Source organism: Salvelinus sp. IW2-2015, linkage group LG4q.2, assembly GCF_002910315.2.
Source record: "Salvelinus sp. IW2-2015 linkage group LG4q.2, ASM291031v2, whole genome shotgun sequence".
Classification (NCBI taxonomy): Eukaryota; Metazoa; Chordata; class Actinopteri; order Salmoniformes; family Salmonidae; genus Salvelinus; species Salvelinus sp. IW2-2015.
This window is the reverse complement of record NC_036843.1, coordinates 610,224-628,761: the sequence shown is the minus strand read 5'-3', so window position 1 is coordinate 628,761 and position 18,538 is coordinate 610,224. Positions and strand designations below refer to the sequence as shown.

General features: G+C 41.7%; 1 protein-coding gene and 1 long non-coding RNA gene across 7 annotated transcripts in view; both read left to right on the top strand.

Moving 5' to 3' along the window:
• Positions 1-222: 222 nt before the first annotated feature.
• The window catches only part of LOC111963111 (homeobox-containing protein 1-like), a 32,547-nt gene continuing 14,231 nt past the window's right edge, over positions 223-18,538 (top strand). For 3 of the 6 annotated variants that reach the window (XR_011479767.1, XM_023986339.2, XM_023986338.2), the window contains exons 1-2: positions 223-484; positions 1,796-1,868. Coding sequence is in view for 4 of the 6 variants with exons in the window: in XM_023986339.2 (XP_023842107.1) it covers positions 1,804-1,868 (65 nt within the window). In the remaining 2 variants the exon portion in view is untranslated. The remainder of the gene's footprint in view (positions 485-1,795; positions 1,869-18,538) is intronic. The other 3 variants (XM_070443316.1, XM_023986342.3, XM_023986340.2) reach the window with 3 other exon arrangements.
• On the top strand, positions 1,931-6,499 carry LOC111963112 (uncharacterized). The gene is made up of 4 exons (XR_002877210.2): positions 1,931-3,166; positions 3,909-4,016; positions 6,127-6,308; positions 6,403-6,499. It is a non-coding gene; the product is annotated as an uncharacterized lncRNA (long non-coding RNA).

Here is an 18,538-nt window from a genome sequence, read left to right as displayed (position 1 = left end):
ATTKATGTCCAAAAGCAGTTGATTGTGGTCTAATTTGGGTCTGTGAAAAAAWCTGAAGTGGATAATTTTTTGAACTTTGTGGAAAGCAACATCTCTATCACTGAAAAAAATGGATTGTATTATTAGACAACAAATCCGCCAGGCGGCGGTCAAATCCAAAGAAAGAGTTTATCAAGGGTGCATTCAAGATCGTATGTTTCTGAGGCGTTCCTGCAATAGGAATTTCCAAAACTACGAATCCCAGAGAACCTCAGTGCGCTCGCTATTAATGTCAATATGGCCACTGTCAGTCAGACAAAGGCGAATCAGTCTCGCCACGAAATGAAATCAAATTAGCAAGCTAGAGGAGGACGGATGGCACTGTGAAAACCGGCTGGTGCATGTTCCGTGTCGGGGATATAGAAGAGGACTTGTCACGAGGACCAACTAAACACCGGTTTATTAAATGCTGTGGAGGACGGGGGACCTAGATACAAAGATCAAGGTAAGACTTGTAATGCTAAGTAGTTAGCATAGGTTGCATTTCTGCAGACTCGCCCGCACTRCTTGGCACTGGTCCCAATGCTAGTCAGCAAGCTAACTTTATTAGCTAGCTGAGCTATAGCTGTTCACTTAAGGGATTTATAGCTAATGCCAGATCAGTGTTTTATGAAGTCGTTGGAAAAGTCTGCTTGGTCTATACAGGTTGTAAAGATTGGTAGCTAACAAGCCAGATGTCATYTCATAACTATAACGCTAGCTTAAATATGTCACGCTAACTAGCTAGCTAGATACCATGTACTGTAGCTATTGTCATTGAACAACCATTGCTACCACACTCAACTSCTTAGATCACTAGTTAGCAACAATACGTTTGTGGGTGCCTTTACCCTGCCATGTATCTATTTCCTGGCTATACTGTAACTAGATCATTATCAGAAAGTAACAACACAGCCAATGCCATACTCAATTGGTTAGATCATGAGTTACTTGCAAAGGATGAGCTAAGTAACGTTAGCCTAAAATCTAGAGCTGGACCGTGATTGAACACCACCCCTCCTGTCACCACACACTTTGCAAACAGTCAGACCCCTGAGGCGTTTGCGTGCTGTTAGCTACAGGTTATACACACAGACGGATAGTTTTTTGCATAGTTGTCTGGAATGGGTTTGGATTATTAGATTGTGCGCGTGAGAGATTATTTTAAYTGGTACGCCCGTGTATGATGCATTGGCGTTCCACTGTTTTGATTCCAATGGGAATGTTACGGGGGTGACGTCATTTGAGTCACCACGTCATAAAATTATGCTGGGTTCAAAACAACTCCGAAATATATGCCGCATTCAAAACAACTTGGAAATCTCACACTTCCGATTTAAGTGCGTTTAAAACAACTGGGAACTCTTTATAAAAATTAAAATWAAAAAAACGAGCTCCGACTGGGAAAAATGTATATTAACAGTCATCCAACTTGGAATTCCAACTCGGGAACTCGGGCCTCTTTCTAGAGCTCGGACCTGAAGATCACTGATTTTTCTGAGTTTCCAGTTGTTTTGAATGCGGCTATAGATTACACAGTATGGGTCATAATACCCATAAATTTAGCGGTCAAACAGGGAAATGGTTACAATTGTTTTCCCACCATTCATATTTTTCCTCATAGGGGATTTTAGAAACATTTAAAATAAGAGCTGTGTTTCGTGTAGGCTTACCCTGGCATGATGTTTTGATAACTGTGTAAAGCTCTCTAGGACAAAGTGACTTTTTATAAATATATTTGCCTGTATTTGCCCCCCAAAAATGCATTGCAAATTAGCTGCTAATATGGCTATCCTAAAGGACTACAAATGCCATGATGACCTGGACGAGACTGCTGAATCGAGGCAAAGGTAAGAATCTCTGAATTAGCTATCTAATGTTAGCTAAATGTAGTAAGAAGTAAATTGGCTACATTTCTTTAAATTGACAATTCTGTGATCTGTCCTGTGAAAGTTTTAAATTGACAAAATACCTGTTAGCAAAGGTGTCAGCTAGAGTGATGTGCTGGAGCTTGCAGGGATTTGTAGTTTTGCATGTCTACTTTGATGCTTATTAGCATTTTAAAATCTGAAAGTAAGTAGAGCCGACTATATTGATAAGTCATCTTGTCCGAAAGAGATTTACATGGTTATCAAAACGTCAGGGTAAGCCTACACGTTACCCTTGTTTACATTGAGCTGCACTGGGGTCAGAACACAATCATGGTTGGACAACATCTTGGTGTCATTGTACTTAGTGTCTTCTAACATATGGAGAACATCTAGATTATGAAACACATTTTCACATTCATTTATTCAACATTTAAAAGTAAGCTGTCTCCTTAGGGCATTTAAAACCAGATATATTGCTTCTATGTGGCATCAATATGAGTCAGAATCATTAATTCTGGTGCCAAAATTGACTACAAAGTGTAAATAGGATAATTTTGGTCAGTCTCGTCCGAAATTGAGTTTTGTCAGTGAGTTCTTTACGACTTACTGGAGTGTTGGGTATACATACTTAAGTATCAAACGTTAAAGTATAAATCATTTCAAATTCCTTATATTAAGCAAACCAGGAGGTACCATTTTTCTTTTTTTTACYGATAGCCAGGGGCACACTGCAACACTCAGACATCATTTACAAACGAAGCATGTGTTTAGTGAGTCCGCCAGATCAGATGCAATATGGATGACCAGGAATGTTCTCTTGTTAAGTGTGTGAATTGGACCATTTTCCTGTCCTGCTATGCATTCCAAATGTAATGAGTACTTTTGGGTGCCAGGGAAAATGTATGGAGTAAAAAGTACATCATTTTCTTTAGGAATGTTGGGAAGTAAAAGTTGTCAACATATAAATAGTAAAGTACAGATACCCCAAACAAACTACTTAAGTAGTAATTTAAGGTATTTTTACTTAAGGACTTTACACAACTGCCAATTGCCCAGAGACAACACGTTGTGCTATGTCCCCAGATGCCATGTGGACATTTTTTGTCAAGTCTGCATATGGGTGCAACGCAAGCACATTTTTCTCGCAAATAGGAGTGAAAATGGGCTTCCATAAAGTTGGTGCAAACTTCCAATGCATTTCAACAATATGGCCAGGAATGGATTACTTGCGACAGTTTATCTTCCGCTGCCTGTCAACCGTCAAACCACTGGTGTTGGTGAGTACTTTAGCTAAGTATATAGCTGGTACTAGCTAGCGGCTACTTTTGGTTATACAACATTATTTGATAATGCTAGCGAGCCAGGCTAGCTATGATGCCACAGATGAAAGGGGAATGATACTGTAGCTAGCTAAATACATCAAGCTAACGTGTAATGTGATGTAGCATCTCAGAGGACGATGTGCATAGCTTACCTCGCTAACAACAGCTAATTGTAGCCCATTGACATTTATTATTTGCTAAAAAATTAAGTCAATACAGGGCAGGCACTTGGATACTAGCTTTCTAGCTAATAATATGTAGCCAGCTTACTTTTAATAATGTTTCAACACGAACTGGCTAACTAATGTTAGCTAGATAGCCAACTCATTTAAACTCGGACAACGATATAGCTTACCCGGATTTGCAAATTAGGTAGCTAGCTAGCATTTGGGGGCTTCGTCTGCTAACCCAAAACATGACTGTGATCATAAAAGTGTATCATATATTTTCTAAGGCAAAAATAAATTCTGGTACTAGTCTACTACAAATATAACTATGGCTCTGGCAGTGAATAGCAAAACGTTATCAGGAAGCATTCAGCAATGTACACAGCTGGTTGCATAGTAACGGCGTTCAGCGTCACCGGGCTGAATCTATTCTGTAGTTAGTCCCTCTATTAGCATATAAATTAATTCCAAACTAGAGAAAGTTATTTTTCTCGCTATGTTTATTGAGTTACATTTTATTTCATTTACAGGCTACATACAAAAGCTGGTGGATTTGTTGTTCAGCAGCATCTAGGAACCCTCCTACCATATCAGGAGCTGTTAGACACCAGTCCCACTTCAGAGGACACTTGAATCAGGTTGGTCACATTTGATTTGGTCAATGGTCAAAACACGATCTGTCCTGGAATTCACCTAACCACCATTGATAATGTAATCATTGCTGTGTGTGTACAGTGATCCCTCGCCACTTCGCGGTTCACTTATCGCGGATTCGCTATTTCGCGGATTTTCATAATGCATTTTTTTTTTTTTTTTGGTGCATTGTGCTCTGCATTCTGATTCGCTAAAAACTCACTCCCGCTTCTTGTATCAAAACATGCTACGAATTGTGCTATCATTTTGTCGTCTCGTGCAGTTATGTGTACGTACATAAAACAGCTTGGCAAATTTACATTAAGTTGGCCAAATTATCTTGTAATTTCGAACATCTCCTAAACCCATAATAACCCACTGCAGAGCGCAGTCAGGATGCAGCGGCCCAGTCTGAAGAGCAGTGAAACGGCCTACACGTGAGTCACTGTATTTGTATACATGTAATAGTTGCTAATTGTAAAAAAAAAAAAAGTTTTCTATTTCGCGGATTTCACTTATCGCGGGTCATTTTCGGAACGTAACCCCCGCGATAAACGAGGGATTACTGTATATGTATGTTGTAAGGAGGTGCCCCCTTCCACACTGTGCCAATGGTCTACTCCTGGGCCGAGTGAGTAATGCCATGCTGGCACGTGTCCCTTGTGATTTAGCTGTGAATCAGGATCTCTGATTGGCTATGTTGAATTGTGTATTTACTGTTGGCTTCCATGACTGTATAGTGAATGTCTTTCCCTCTCTCCCTCAGTGATATGATGCTGGGTTGGATATACAGTGCATTTGGAAAGTATTCAGACTCCTTCACTTCTTCCACATTTTGTTACATCACAGCCTTATTCTAAAATTGATTAAATATTTTTTCCCCCTCATCAATCTAAACAGGTTTAGCCATTTTTGCAAATGTATTAAAAATAAAAAACGGATCAAATTGACATAAGTATTCAGATCCTTTACTCAGTACTTTGTTGAAGTAGCTTTGGCAGCGATTACAGCCTTGAGTCTTCTTGGGTATGACGCTACAAGCTTGCACACCTGTATTTGGGGAGTTTCTCCCATTCTTCGCTGCAGATCCTCTTAAACTCTGTCAGGTTGGATGGGGAGTGTCGCTGCACAGCTATTTTCAGGTCTCCAGAGATATTTGATAGGATTCAAGTCCGGGCTCTGACTGGGCCACTCAAGAACATTCAGAAACTTGTCCCAAAGCCACTCCTGTGTTGTCTTGGCTGTGTGCTTAGTGTCGTTGTCCTGTTGGAAGGTGAACCTTCTCCCCCAGTCTGAGGTCATGAGTGCTTTGGAGCAGGTTTTAATTAAGGATCTCTTTACTTTGCTCCATTCATCTTTCCCTTGATCCTGACTAGTCTCCCAGTCCCCGCCCCTGAAAAACATCCCCACAGCATGATGCTGCCACCATGATGCTTCACTGTAGGGATGGTATTGGCCAGGTGATGAGCGGTGCCTGGTTTACTCCAGACGTGACGCTTGGTATTCAGGCCAAAGAGTTCAATCTTGGTTTCATCAGACTAGAGAATCTTGTTTCTCATGGTCTGAGTCCTTTAGGTGTCTTTTGGTTAACTCCAAGCGGGCTGTCGTGTGCCTTTTTTACTGAGGAGTGGCTTCCGTCTGGCCACTCTACCATAAAGGTCTGATTGGTGGAGGGCTGCAGAGATGGCTGTCCTTCTGGAAGGTTCCCCCATCTCCACAGAGGAACTCTTGAGCTCTGTCAGTGACCCACGGGTTCTTGGTCATCTCCCTGACCAAGGCCCTTCTCCCCCGATTGCCCAGTTTGGCTGGGCGGCCATCTCCAGGAAGAGTCTTGGTGGTTCCACCAAGTGCTCTGACATCCAGTTTCAACTGTGGGACCTTGTATAGACAGGTGTGTGCCTTTCCAAATCATGTCCAATCAATTGAATTTACTACAGGTGTACTCCAATCAAGTTGTAGAAACATCTCAAGGTTGATCAATGGAAACAGGATGCATAGTCTCATAGCAAAGGGTCTGAATACTTTTATCAATTTGCAAAGCTTTCTAACAACTTGTTAGCTTTGTCATTATGGGGTGTTGTGTGTAGATTGATTAACCATTTTTWATTTAATCAGTTTCAGAATAACGCTGTAACGTAACAATGTGGAAAAAGTGAAGGGGTCTGAATACTTWKCGAATGCCATGAAGAAGCCAAAGTTGGGCTCCTTCATGACCAGTATTTGTGACGAGGGGCCTGGAGCTGTTCTACACTGCCATGCCCATCAGGTGTTGGCAAACACCTCCGAAGGGACAAAAGGTGATTACTAATAAGACTGTACATCACAAGTGTGATATCACCCTTTTTAATATATGTGCCACTCATCAACTCTTCCTCGTTTTRTTTTTTACAGATGGCCAGAAGAGATGCTTTTGGAATCCTCTGACTCAAAGACAGGTTGATACTGTTGTGTGAATTGGGAGAGACCTTGCATTAAAATGATACTAGTACTTTTTTATCTTTTGTTATTATTGTTACTGTTACACTTGAAAGATATCAAAACACTTAGTTTAGAATATCTACTTAAGTTCAGCAATTGCACTCTTCTCATATTCCTTTGTAGGCTACTGACCAATGCAATGCATCCTCCTGGAGAGGTATGGGAAGAGTGCCGTCCTCCTACATCTCACATCTGTCTGTACTTATTGAACTCTGCCTGCTGGACCCATGGGTTGAGGCAAACTCTGTCATATCCAGGATGGAGTGTCATGCACTCCACCCKTCCTTCCACCTGACTGCACCTGTCCATAATGTAATTCATTACGTAGATGGAAGGGACTTCATCACCCACTGGAGACTTGGACTGTGTTCGTAAATTCACTCTGGCTATCTACTCCGATTTCAGAGCACGCTCGTCTGTGTGCCAGAGCACAAAATAACTGAGGAATTTACGAACGCGCAACCCCCATTTGAATAATACTGCCGTCCAGTAAACGTCGGCAAAAGAACGTATTGAAATTGTTGCCAGCAGCACAGTTGCATTCACCAATGCACTAGATAATATGAAAACAGACTGAACAGTGATGCTAGGGCGAGTGAGATGTTCTCTCATTTGTGTCTGGAAGTAGCAATCAAGTTCGGTTGCGTGCTTGACTGCTGTTGGGAGGTCAGAACGATCAGATCAACCCTACTCCTCGGCCAGAGCGTCCAGTGTGCGCTCTGAACGCTCCGAGAGCGAAACGCTCTGAATTTACGAACGGACAATCTAACGACACTCACAAATGCACTCTGWGCACACTCTGGCACTACAGAGTGAATTTACGAACACACCCTTAAAGACAGAATCACCCAAAATGACACTTAAAAAAAAAAGTGTTTATTTTTAGACATATTATTTAAAACAATATACTCTACAAGTACATCACATCCAGAGTGAGCTCTATGGTATGTTTGAAAATATGATTTTATACATTGAAATTTACATTACATGTCATGAACCAATCCAAGCCCTCCTTTTAATTAAGATTACACATTCAGCAAATCACCAGCAGAAGGAGTTCCCTTTGAATCCATTTTCCATTTCATTCTGGTGGTGGTGCTCATACAATGGATTATTACTGCTATACAATCAATCATTAATTTATCATGTAGCAGAGAATCCACTCTGTAAATGTGATGTACTTGTAGAGTATATTGTTTTAAACAATATGTCCAAAAATGAACAAAATCTAAACGGGTAGTTTTGAGATTCATGTTGAACAAATTAACGTGTAATATTTTTATTTCAGAATCTAGACACTCCATATATTAAAGCAAACTATAAGGAGTGTAATGACACCACGATGTTGTCTGTATCATGTATGGTTCACAACTCATAGGGTCTTATAGGAGGCAAGAATAGGTCTAAAAAGATATTGGTATAATACCTATCATATAGAAGTAAACTTCGGAGTCACGCAATATGTTGTGTGGTCTCCCACTACGACTCAGGGAGAGCTTGCAGTTTTAGGCTACAGATGAATTAAGTTATGARGAACTCACAGGAGGTTGGTGGCACCTTAACGGGCTCGTGAAAATAGCAGGAGAGACATGCGTTTGATCCCATTCGTTTGAAGCCATTCCATTTGCTCCGTTCCAGCCATTATTATTAGCCGTCCTCCCCTCAGCAGCCTGCACTGGATGAACTTCACAGGGTGGTGAAAGTGCCCGGTGATGAACCTAATGCACCTTTTCAATAAATATCAAGGGTTTTATTCTGGTGACATGATCATGATGCTTGGCTGCCATTTGACCAGTGGAGGCTGGTGGGAGGAGCTATAGGAGGAGTTCATTGTAATGACTGAACTGGAATTTATGGAACGGAGTCAAAAATGGTTAGATACCGTTCCATTTATGCCATTACAATGAGCCCATCCTCCTATAGCTCCTCCCACCAGCCTCCACTGCATTTAAATAAAAATTTAAATAAAAATAGTCTAGCTCAGTCTTTATAATCTCATGTAGATAGCCTACCRGCACTTCCTGCGAGCTGTTGGCTAGAGCTCATGTTCCAAGACCAGAGTGGGCACATTTTGCTATATAACGCAACAGATTTTGTGACAAAACAATCAGTAAAGTTGAAAACGCGATGGAAACCAATTTAACTTGTATTTTTTTATTCAATACATGGGAATTTTAACCGCAACAGTTTTGTCAGTTTGAAGGAAACATCTCAACACCTCAAACTATATTTGCATGAAAAGCTGTCGCGATTTGAATGTAAAGCTGACTATCGATTTTCAATCACTTGGCTTTGGATGGTAGTAAACCGCAACAACTCTGGTCAATGTTGAATAAGCCACTTTCACTGAGTCTCCCTAGTTAAGCATGGGCATTTCCATCTAAAGGACCCATGAGCTCCAACATGTGAAGTTCATAGGAGCATGTCAAATGAAAGCTAAGAGTCTTTTTTTTGTTTTGTTATTTAGGCATATATACAGTTGKAGTCGGAAGTTTACATACACTTAGGTTGGAGTCATTGAAACTCATTTTTCAACCACTCCACAAATTTCTTGTTAACAAACTATAGTTTTGGCAAGTCGGTTAGGACATCTACTTTATGCATGACACAAGTAATTTGCCCAACAATTGTTTACAGACAGATTATTTAACTTATAATTCACTGTATCACAATTCAGGTGGGTCAGAAGTTTACATGCACTAAGTTGACTGTGCCTTTAAACAGCTTGGAAAATTCCAGAAAATTATGTCATGGCTTTAGAGCTTCCTGATAGGCTAATTGACATCATTTGAGTCAATTGAGGTGTACCTGTGGATGTATTTCAAGGCCTACCTTCAAACTCAGTGCCTCTTGCTTGACATCATGGGAAAATCAAAAGAAATCAGCCAAGACCTCAGAAAAAAAATTGTAGACTCTCAAGTCTGGTTCATCCTTGGAGCAATTCCAAATGCCTGAAGGTACCACGTTCATCTGTACAAAAATAGTACGCAAGTATAAACACCATGGGACCAGGCAGCCGTCATACCGCTCAGGAAGGTGACGCGTTCTGTCTCCTAGAGATGAATGTACTTTGGTGAGAAAAGTGCAAATCAATCCCAGAACAACAGCAAAGGACCTTGTGAAGATGCTGGAGGAAACGGGTACAAAAGTATCTGTATCCACAGTAAAACGAGTCCTAGATCAACAATAACCTGAAAGGCCGCTCAGCAAGGAAGAAGCCACTGCTTCAAAACCGCCATTAAAAAATCCAAACTATGGTTTGCATTAACGCATGGAGACAAAGATCATATCTTTTGGAGAAATGTCCTCTGGTCTGATGAACAAAAAAAATAGAACTGTTTGGCATAATGACCATCGTTATGTTTGGAGGAAAAATGGGGAGACTTGGCAAGCCGAAGAACACCATCCCAACCGTGAAGCAAGGGGGTGGCAGCATCATGTTGTGGGGGTGCTTTGCTGCAGGAGTGACTGGTGCACTTCACAAAATAGACGGCATCATGAGGGAGGAAAATTATGTGGATATATTGAAGCAACATCTCAAGACATCAGTCAGGAAGTTAAAGCTTGGTCGCAAATGGGTCTTCCAAATGGACAATGACCCCAAGCATACTTCCAAAGTTGTGTTAAAATGGCTTAAGGACAACAAAGTCAAGGTATTGGAGTGGCCATCATAAAGCACTGACCTCAATCCTATAGAAAGTTTTGTAGGCAGAACTGTAAAAGGGTGTGTGAGCAAGGAGGCCTACAAACCTGACTCGGTTACACCAGCTCTGTCAGGAGGAATGGCCCAAATTCACCTGACTTATTGTGGGAAGCTTGTGGAAGGCTACCTAAAACATTTGACCCAAGTTAAACAATTTAAAGGCAATGCTACAAAATACGAATTGAGTGTATGTAAACTTCTGACCCACTGGGAATGTGATGAAAGAAATAAAAGCTGAAATAAATCATTCTCTCAACTATTATTCTGACATTTCACATTCTTAAAATAAAGTGGTGATCCTAACTGACCTTAAACAGGGAATTTTTACTCAGATTAAATGTCAGGAATTGTGAAAAACTGAGTTTAAATGTATTTGGCTAAGGTGTATGTCAACTTCCGACTTCAACTGTACATTTTTCAACAATTTTCCATCCTAAAAAATGTGCCTTTCGTTTCCAAAAGCCCATATGTTTAAGATATTTTCTAATTTCTGTCTCTCTTGAGGGATGATGATGAAAGTTCACAGAACTAGTATAGGTAGACCTACCAAATAAGCTAGTGTATTTACTGATAAAGTTTGTTTATGTATTATTAAGTGTTCAAAAGTCGTAATTCAGTTATCAAATCGGTAACGGAATTACCGCAATTGAACTGGCTACAATTTAAAATCAGTCTTAACAAACCACCGTTGAGTCACCTGCTACTGTCCTCCTTTCCACTAGCAAACTTATGTTCAGCTCATAACTATTTTCTTTCATCTTGTGGTCAAAGCAAGACTGAAAACTGTATGGACAACCAGACTTGCGCTGATTCTCCTTCCTCTCGCACACCTACTACGTACCCTCTTTTCCATTTACTGTAACAAGCATCCTCACCAACTGAGCACCGGACGTCCATGAACGTTGAAATTTGGTCAGTCCGCCCTGTCTGGACCAAATCTGAGTTTGAACAGCACAGTACAGTAGAGAACATTACAGTAAAGAAAAGTAGAGCATATGAGTAGAGTACTCAGTACAGAACTGTACCATYCTGTYCTGTGATGTCCAAACCTGTGAAACATAGACATCTATGATTGGTTCAGATTTGGTTTGGTCTGGACCAAACTTGGGGGCGGAGCTCATTAGAATAATAGCCAGTGTGTAAAATAATACCCACATATCCAAAACAAGGATAATGCATATTTCTACTTTTGTGTACCTATTCAGGATACATCACCATGAAGATAATTAAATTAATATCCATAATTATGCATTTCTACATAGTACAGATCAGGGACCCATGATGTAATTACATTACTGGATGTAAATCCAATTCACCTACTGTAGTTCAATAACCCAAATATATATATATATATATATATATATCAAACTCAAGGTGTCATGTCATAGCTGACACCCCATTCTTTCTGCAGACATCTTTGAAACTTAATTCTGAGGAGATATTTAAAGGTGCAATATGCAGAAATCGCTCCGCCATTTTCCTGGTTGCTTAATTTCTAATATTTCTCCTAATTTCAGTTTGTGACAAAAAAGCAGTGTAGAGAATCACTTTACCATCTAACCCACTGTGAAAAATATTTCAATAACCAAAAGTATTGTATTTTCAGCTGTTTTTGAAGCTGGTGTATAAAAGTAAAAGACGCAAAAACAAAACTTAAGAACAGAAGCATAGAAATAGCGCACATAGTACAGATCTACCGCTTCTTAGACTTGCTTTCAAMGAGAATGACAGTTCTATAAGTCGCGTTGCTAGGTGAATTTGGTCAGGTCGCCCAAAAGTTACACATTGCAGCTTTAACAGAGTTTTTGGAAAACATAGTTTTTGAGCAACAAAACCGATGTGTGCTCAACTAAACTCAGCAAAAAAATAAATGTTCTCACTGTCAACTGTTTATTTTCAGCAAACTTAACATGGGTAATATTTGTATGAACATAAGATTCAGCAACTGAGACATAAACGGAACAAGTTCCACAGAAATTGAATAATGTGTCCCTGAATAAAGGGGGGGGGGTCAAAATCAAAAGTAACAGTCAGTATCTGGTGTGGCCACCAGCTGTATTAAGTACTGCAGTGCATCTCCTCATGGACTGCACTAGATTTGCCAGTGCTTGCTGTGAGATGCTAACCCACTCTTCCACCAAGGCACCTGCAAGTTCCCGGACATTTCTGAGAGGAATGGCCATGTCCCTAGCCCTCACCCTCCGATCCAACAGGTCCCAGACGTGTTCAATGGGATTGAGATCCGGGCTCTTCGCTGGCCATGGCAGAACACTGACATTCCTGTCTTGCAGGAAATCACGTACAGAACGAGCAGTATGGCTGGTGGCATTGTCATGCTGGAGGGTCATGTCAGGATGAGCCTGCAGGAAGGGTACCACATGAGGGAGGAGGATGTCTTCCCTGTAACGCACAGCACTGAGATTGCCTGCAATGACAACAAGCTCAGTCCGATGATCTGTGACAAACTGCCCCAGACCATGACGGACCCCTCCACCTCCAAATCGATCCCGCTCCAGAGTACAGGCCTCGGTGTAACGCTCATTCTTTCGAGGATAAACGCGTTTATCTGACCATCACCCTGGTGAGAACAAAACCGCGACTCGTCAGTGCAGAGCACTTTTTTTTGCCAGTCCAGCGACGGTGGGTTTGTGCCCATAGGCGACGTTGTTGCTGGTGATGTCTGGTGAGGACCTGCCTTACATCAGGCCTACAAGACCTCAGTCCAGCCTCTCAGCCTATTGCGGACAGTCTGAGCACTGATGGAGGGATTGTGCATTCCTGGTGTATCTCGGGCAGTTTTTGTTGCCATCCTGTACCTGTCCCGCAGGAGTGATGTTCGGATGTACCGATCCTGTGCAGGTGTTTTGTTACGTGGTCTGCCACTGCGAGGACGATCAGCTGTCCGTCCTGTCTCCCTGTAGCACTGTCTTAGGGTCTCACAGTACGGACATTGCAATTTATTGCCCTGGCCACATCTGCAGTCCTCATGTCTCCTTGCAGCATGCCTAAGGCACGTTCACGCAGATGAGCAGGGACCCTGGGCATCTTTCTTTTGGTGTTTTTCAGAGTCAGTAGAAAGGCCTCTTTAGTGTCCTAAGTTTTCATAACTGTGACCTTAATTGCCTACCGTCTGTAAGCTGTTAGTGTCTTAACGACTGTTACACAGGTGCATGTTCATTAATTGTTTATGGTTCATTGAACAAACATGGGAAACAGTGTTTAAACCCTTTACAATGAAGATCTGTGAAGTTATTTGGATTTTTACGAATTATCTTTGAAAGACGGGGTCCTGAAAAAGGGACGTTTCTTTTTTTGCTGAGTTTGTGTCAAAACAGACGGGGTTGGCTTAGATTGTTGACAACATGTAAACTATATTTAGTCTCCAATGTTCATTGGAAACAAATACATTTGCACAATGAGCACTTGTTGTCTCTCAAATACGTTATTACAGTTGTTTGACATGAAATCAGTCAAAACACCTCAAAACAAGACATGGGATCAAGATGAAACTAGCTTAAACAAATCACTTACGATTGTCCAAAAGGTAGTTTCTTGTAGTTTCTTGTCACTGTTGCTATCTGGCCATCCAGAATCACAACAACTCAGACTTCTGCCCCATTGAAGAGTGCGCATCGTTTTTATAAAGTTTTTTTTTTTAATTGCGATTTTACTGTAATTCTGTTACTTAACTTTGCATCTGCACAGGTCTTCCAGTAAATGTGTTTTTGTGAAAACTTCTGTGTAAATTGTTCAACGTAGTCCCTGTGCATAGAGTAAGTCGTGTAGTGGCGGGTATACGCTGTATACCCACTTCCTTAAGCCGTATCAATTAACAATGTTAACGGAACAGATCAGAATGTTTAGCTTAAAATGTCGAGCTATTACTTATTCAGCAATATGCACACAGCAGGAGGCCTATGCGCGAAGGCTCCAAAAATGCAATTTGCAGGAAAACTCATTCTAAAATGTGCACAGCACATGCGAGCGGTTTCGTGGACAGAGATGTGTAGATATCTGTTAAATTTAGAAAGAGGGGCGATCTAATGATAGTTGTTGTATCATGGGTTGCTATGATTAGGATAAGGCCTGTGGCTACTAAACAATGAAAGAAAGTTACAAGAAAAACAATAGAACAGGAGAACGCATATGAGGAAGTCTTTAGAAAATAATTGCCCCCATGTTTCTATGGGGGGATTTTGGCGACAGACTACTGTGATCCAGGCAATATATGTCTCAGATTATGAAGTAAAACATCCAGGTTTCAAACAATTAGAGAACAGAAGAAATATAGCGATGAAAGGTCTGACTCTTCTGTTAGATGGAAAGGCTTTCCCAAAAACCTATTAAATTMAATGTTAACTAGCTACAAAGTAGCCAATGCCTACCTGGGGAGACTCCATCTCATGCACTACATTCTTGGGGTTTTCCCCAAACCCCAAAGTGGTCTCCTGATGTGGTTTAAGCATTGTTATGGAATTGGAACATCCAATTTTGTTGTTTGTCTATTCAAGCTCTACTTTGGGAGCAAAAACCMGAATATTTCCGACTCMGTTGACAGCTTCATTTATTTYTTTCAATAGTAGGCCTACTATTAGCCTGCTTGCACAGTACCACAGTACCGCTTGGGTTTCCTGACTGTGAAAGACCAATATGGGATTTATCATTTTAGGCCATTCGGAGTGTGTCACTGTTTCTCATAGAATTCTTCAGACAGGGTGCCATCACCGGCCGGGCCATAGAGTTTACCCACTTCTCCAGACACCATTGCATGGAGTTGTATGGTTTGTTAAACTTTGAAATCAATGTTGTTTTCTTTTGGCACACATTTTAAAGTGAAACATCTGAGTCAAAGGGTAATTCCGTTACCATGGAATTGCTTGCATGCGAATGTTTCCTCTAGTCCTAATTTGTAGATCATTATACAGGTTACCCATTAGATTTCCCCGTGTAGGCTCTGTGTTGCGAGACTAGTTTACCAGTCAGTGTTCCCAATACAAAACCAGAAGCACAGACACCCAAATTMACCAGTATCCACCTTTTCATCAGACACCTAGTAATCCAAAAGATTTCTAGGCAAAGGGAGTCAGGGAAAGTTTGCTGTGAAGCTACTAACTGGCTGCTTCCTTCTGCACCTGGGTAAACATATTGCTTCCTGGCTCCTAACCTTTTTCTAGGGGCCCTAAGGATTCAACTACACAGGTTACAAGCTTGGAATGGTTGATTAGGCATGGAAAAATGTGTTATTTTGCTCCGAAGGACGATKATTTCCCTGGCGTTGCAGTTTACAGCACAAATACAGTACAGTCGTTTCACAATTGTAATATGCTAATAGTTGCGTCCACTTGTTTAACAAGTCACTCAGACCCAAACGCACTCAGTGTATGTTTTGAGAGTTTGTTTTTCCTGCTGAGTCAAATCTGACACGCCTGGACACTCTAACTTTTAAAAGCCACGAGGCTCTCAGGGCATAGTCGTGTGTGTGCATAGATTTCTCTTGCACTCGCTCTCTCRATCCATCCATCCACCCAGCCCTTTTTCCCTGCAGCCTTTCTGCTGAGCAGTGATCTACTGTATAAAGAGCATTGACCAGTGCTAGTTTAGTCAGCAGTATTAAACCTCTTTCCTCCCCAGGGCTAGGGCCAGGCTCTGAGCCTCTGCACCAGAGGAAGACAGGAGAGTCAAGGAGGAGGAGGATTTGTGGAGAAACTTGTTTCACTTCACTGAAGGAGCAGCACTTTGACTCCCACCCAGGGTTTATATTACAGACTGGACTATAAGACATGGTTTCAGTAGATCTCCAGGAAGAAGAGCAGGGCTGCCCCACCTAAGTCAAGGTCCTGGGCACCTTATTGTTCCTGCCCTCACCTAGCTGGCACACCTGATTCAACTAGTCAAGCCCTTGATTAGCCTAGTTGAGTATTAGTCAAATCAGGCATGGTTGCATTGGGCTAGAGCAAAAATGTACTATTTTCCCTAGACTTTAGTGTTGGGACCTAGCCTAAGCCTACAGTTCATTTGGAAAGTATTCAGACCCCTTCCCTTTTTCCACATTTTGTTACGTTACAGCCTTTTTCTAAAATGGATTACATAAAAAAAATTAAAATAATAATCTACACACACTCATAATGACAAAGCGAAAAACAGGTTTTTAGAAATGTTTGCATTTAAAACAGATACCTTATTTTCATAAGTATTCAGACCCTTTGCTATGAGCCTTGAAATTGAGCTCCGGTGCATCCTGTTTCCATTGATCATCCTTGAGATGTTTCTACAACTTGATTGGAGTCCACCTGTGGTAAATTCAATTGATTGGACATGATTTGGAAAGGCACACACCTGTCTATATAAGGTCCCACAGTTGACAGTGCATGTCTGAGCCAAGGTCGAAGGAATTGTCCGTAGAGCTCCGCGACAGGATTGTGTCGAGGCACAGATCTGGGGAAGGGTACCAAAAAATGTCTGCAGCATTGAAGATCCACCAAAAACACAGTGGCCTTCATCATTCTTAAATGGAAGAAGTTTGGAACCACCAAGACTCTTCCTAGAGCTGGCCGCCCAGACAAACTGAGCAATTGGGGGAGAAGGGCCTTGGTCAGGGAGGTGACCAAGAACCGAGGGTCACTGACAGAGCTCCAGAGTTCCTCTGTGGAGATGGGAGAACCTTCCAGAAGGACAATCATCACTGCAGCACTCCACCAATCAGGCCTTTAAGGTAGTGGCCAGAAGGAAGCCACTCCTCAGTAAAACGGCACACGACAGCCCGCTTGGACTCTCAGACTTTGAGAAACATTATTCTCTGGTCTGATGAATCCAAGATTGAACTCTTTGGCCTGAATTCCAAGTGTCACATCTGGAGGAAACCTGGCACCATCCCTACGGTGAAGCATGGTGGTGGCAGCATCATGCTGTGGGGATGTTTTTCAGGGGCGGGGACTGGGAGACTAGTCAGGATCGAGGGAAAGATGAATGGAGCAAAGTACAGAGATCCTTAATTAAAACCTGCTCCAGAGCACTCATGACCTCAGACTGGGGGAGAAGGTTCACCTTCCAACAGGACAATGCAGGAGTGGCTTCAGGACAGGTCTCTGAATGTCCTTAAGTGGCTCAGCCAGAGCCTGGACTTCAACCCGATCGAACATCTCTGGAGAGACCTGAAAATATCTGTGCAGCGACGCTCCCATTCCAACCTGACAGAGTTTGAGAGGATCTGCAGAGAATAATGTAGAAACTCCCCAAATACAGGTGTGCCAAGCTTGTAGCATCATACCCAAGAAGTCTCGAGGCTGATTGGGGACATTGCCCTGTGTAGGGTGCTGTCTTTCGAATGGGACGTTAAACAGGTGTCCTGGCTTTCTGTGGTCACTAAAGATCCCATGGCACTTATCATAAGAGTAGGGGTGTTAACCCCCGGTGTCCTGGCTAAATTCCCAATCTGGCCTTCATAACATCATGGCCACCTAATCATCCCCAGTTTACTATTGGCTCATTCATCTCCTCTCCCCGTAACTATTCCCCAGGTCGTTGCTGTAAATGAGAATGTGTTCTCAGTCAAGTTAGTGGGTGAAATGAAAAAAATTGTATGTAGATTGAGGGGGGACAAAAACAACCATTTATTTAAATTTGTAGAATAAGCCTGTAATGTAACAAAATGTGGAAAAAGGGAAGMGCTCTGAATACTCTCCGAATGCACTGTATAGTTTGAGAGGGAGATAAGAGAGGGGGAGGTATGCCTCATGTATTCCAGAGAGCTTTTTTTAAGGACGGCAGATTTGGAATCATATTGTGGAATGTGTGCAGCAGCCTTCATGTGACCACATCAGGACATCGTAGAGGAGAATGTAGTATAAAATGAAGATCACGAGCTGTTAATGTATCCTTCCTCTGACTCTGATTCCTCTGATTTAGCCAATGTCTCAAAGTAAGCATCCCAAATGGCACCCTATTTGCTATAAAGGACACTACTTTTGACCAGGGTCTATAGGGCTTTTATTTTGTATATCTATTTTTTTGTCTGCTCTGTGCAGAGACTGGCTTTTCATACAGTAATGGTTCTGGGTACTGTCTCTGTCAAGTAGGCTAGGCGTTGTTGCATTGTTTAAAGCTCTACATAATAATAATAACAGCTATATGCCCTCTTGTTTTCAGTTGATGAGATCACTAGTGTGCTTTGTGCAATATGCATTCTGACTATGGCACCTCCTTCTCTAACAGCCTTCAGTCACTAGGTTTAGAGACTAGCCTGTGTGTTTGCGTGCCCTCTACTCTATTTGACCCTGTCTGTCTGTCTGTCTGCCTCTTTTTTTTACTGCTCTCTCTCTGTGTCTGTGTCTGTGTCTGTTGTGTGTG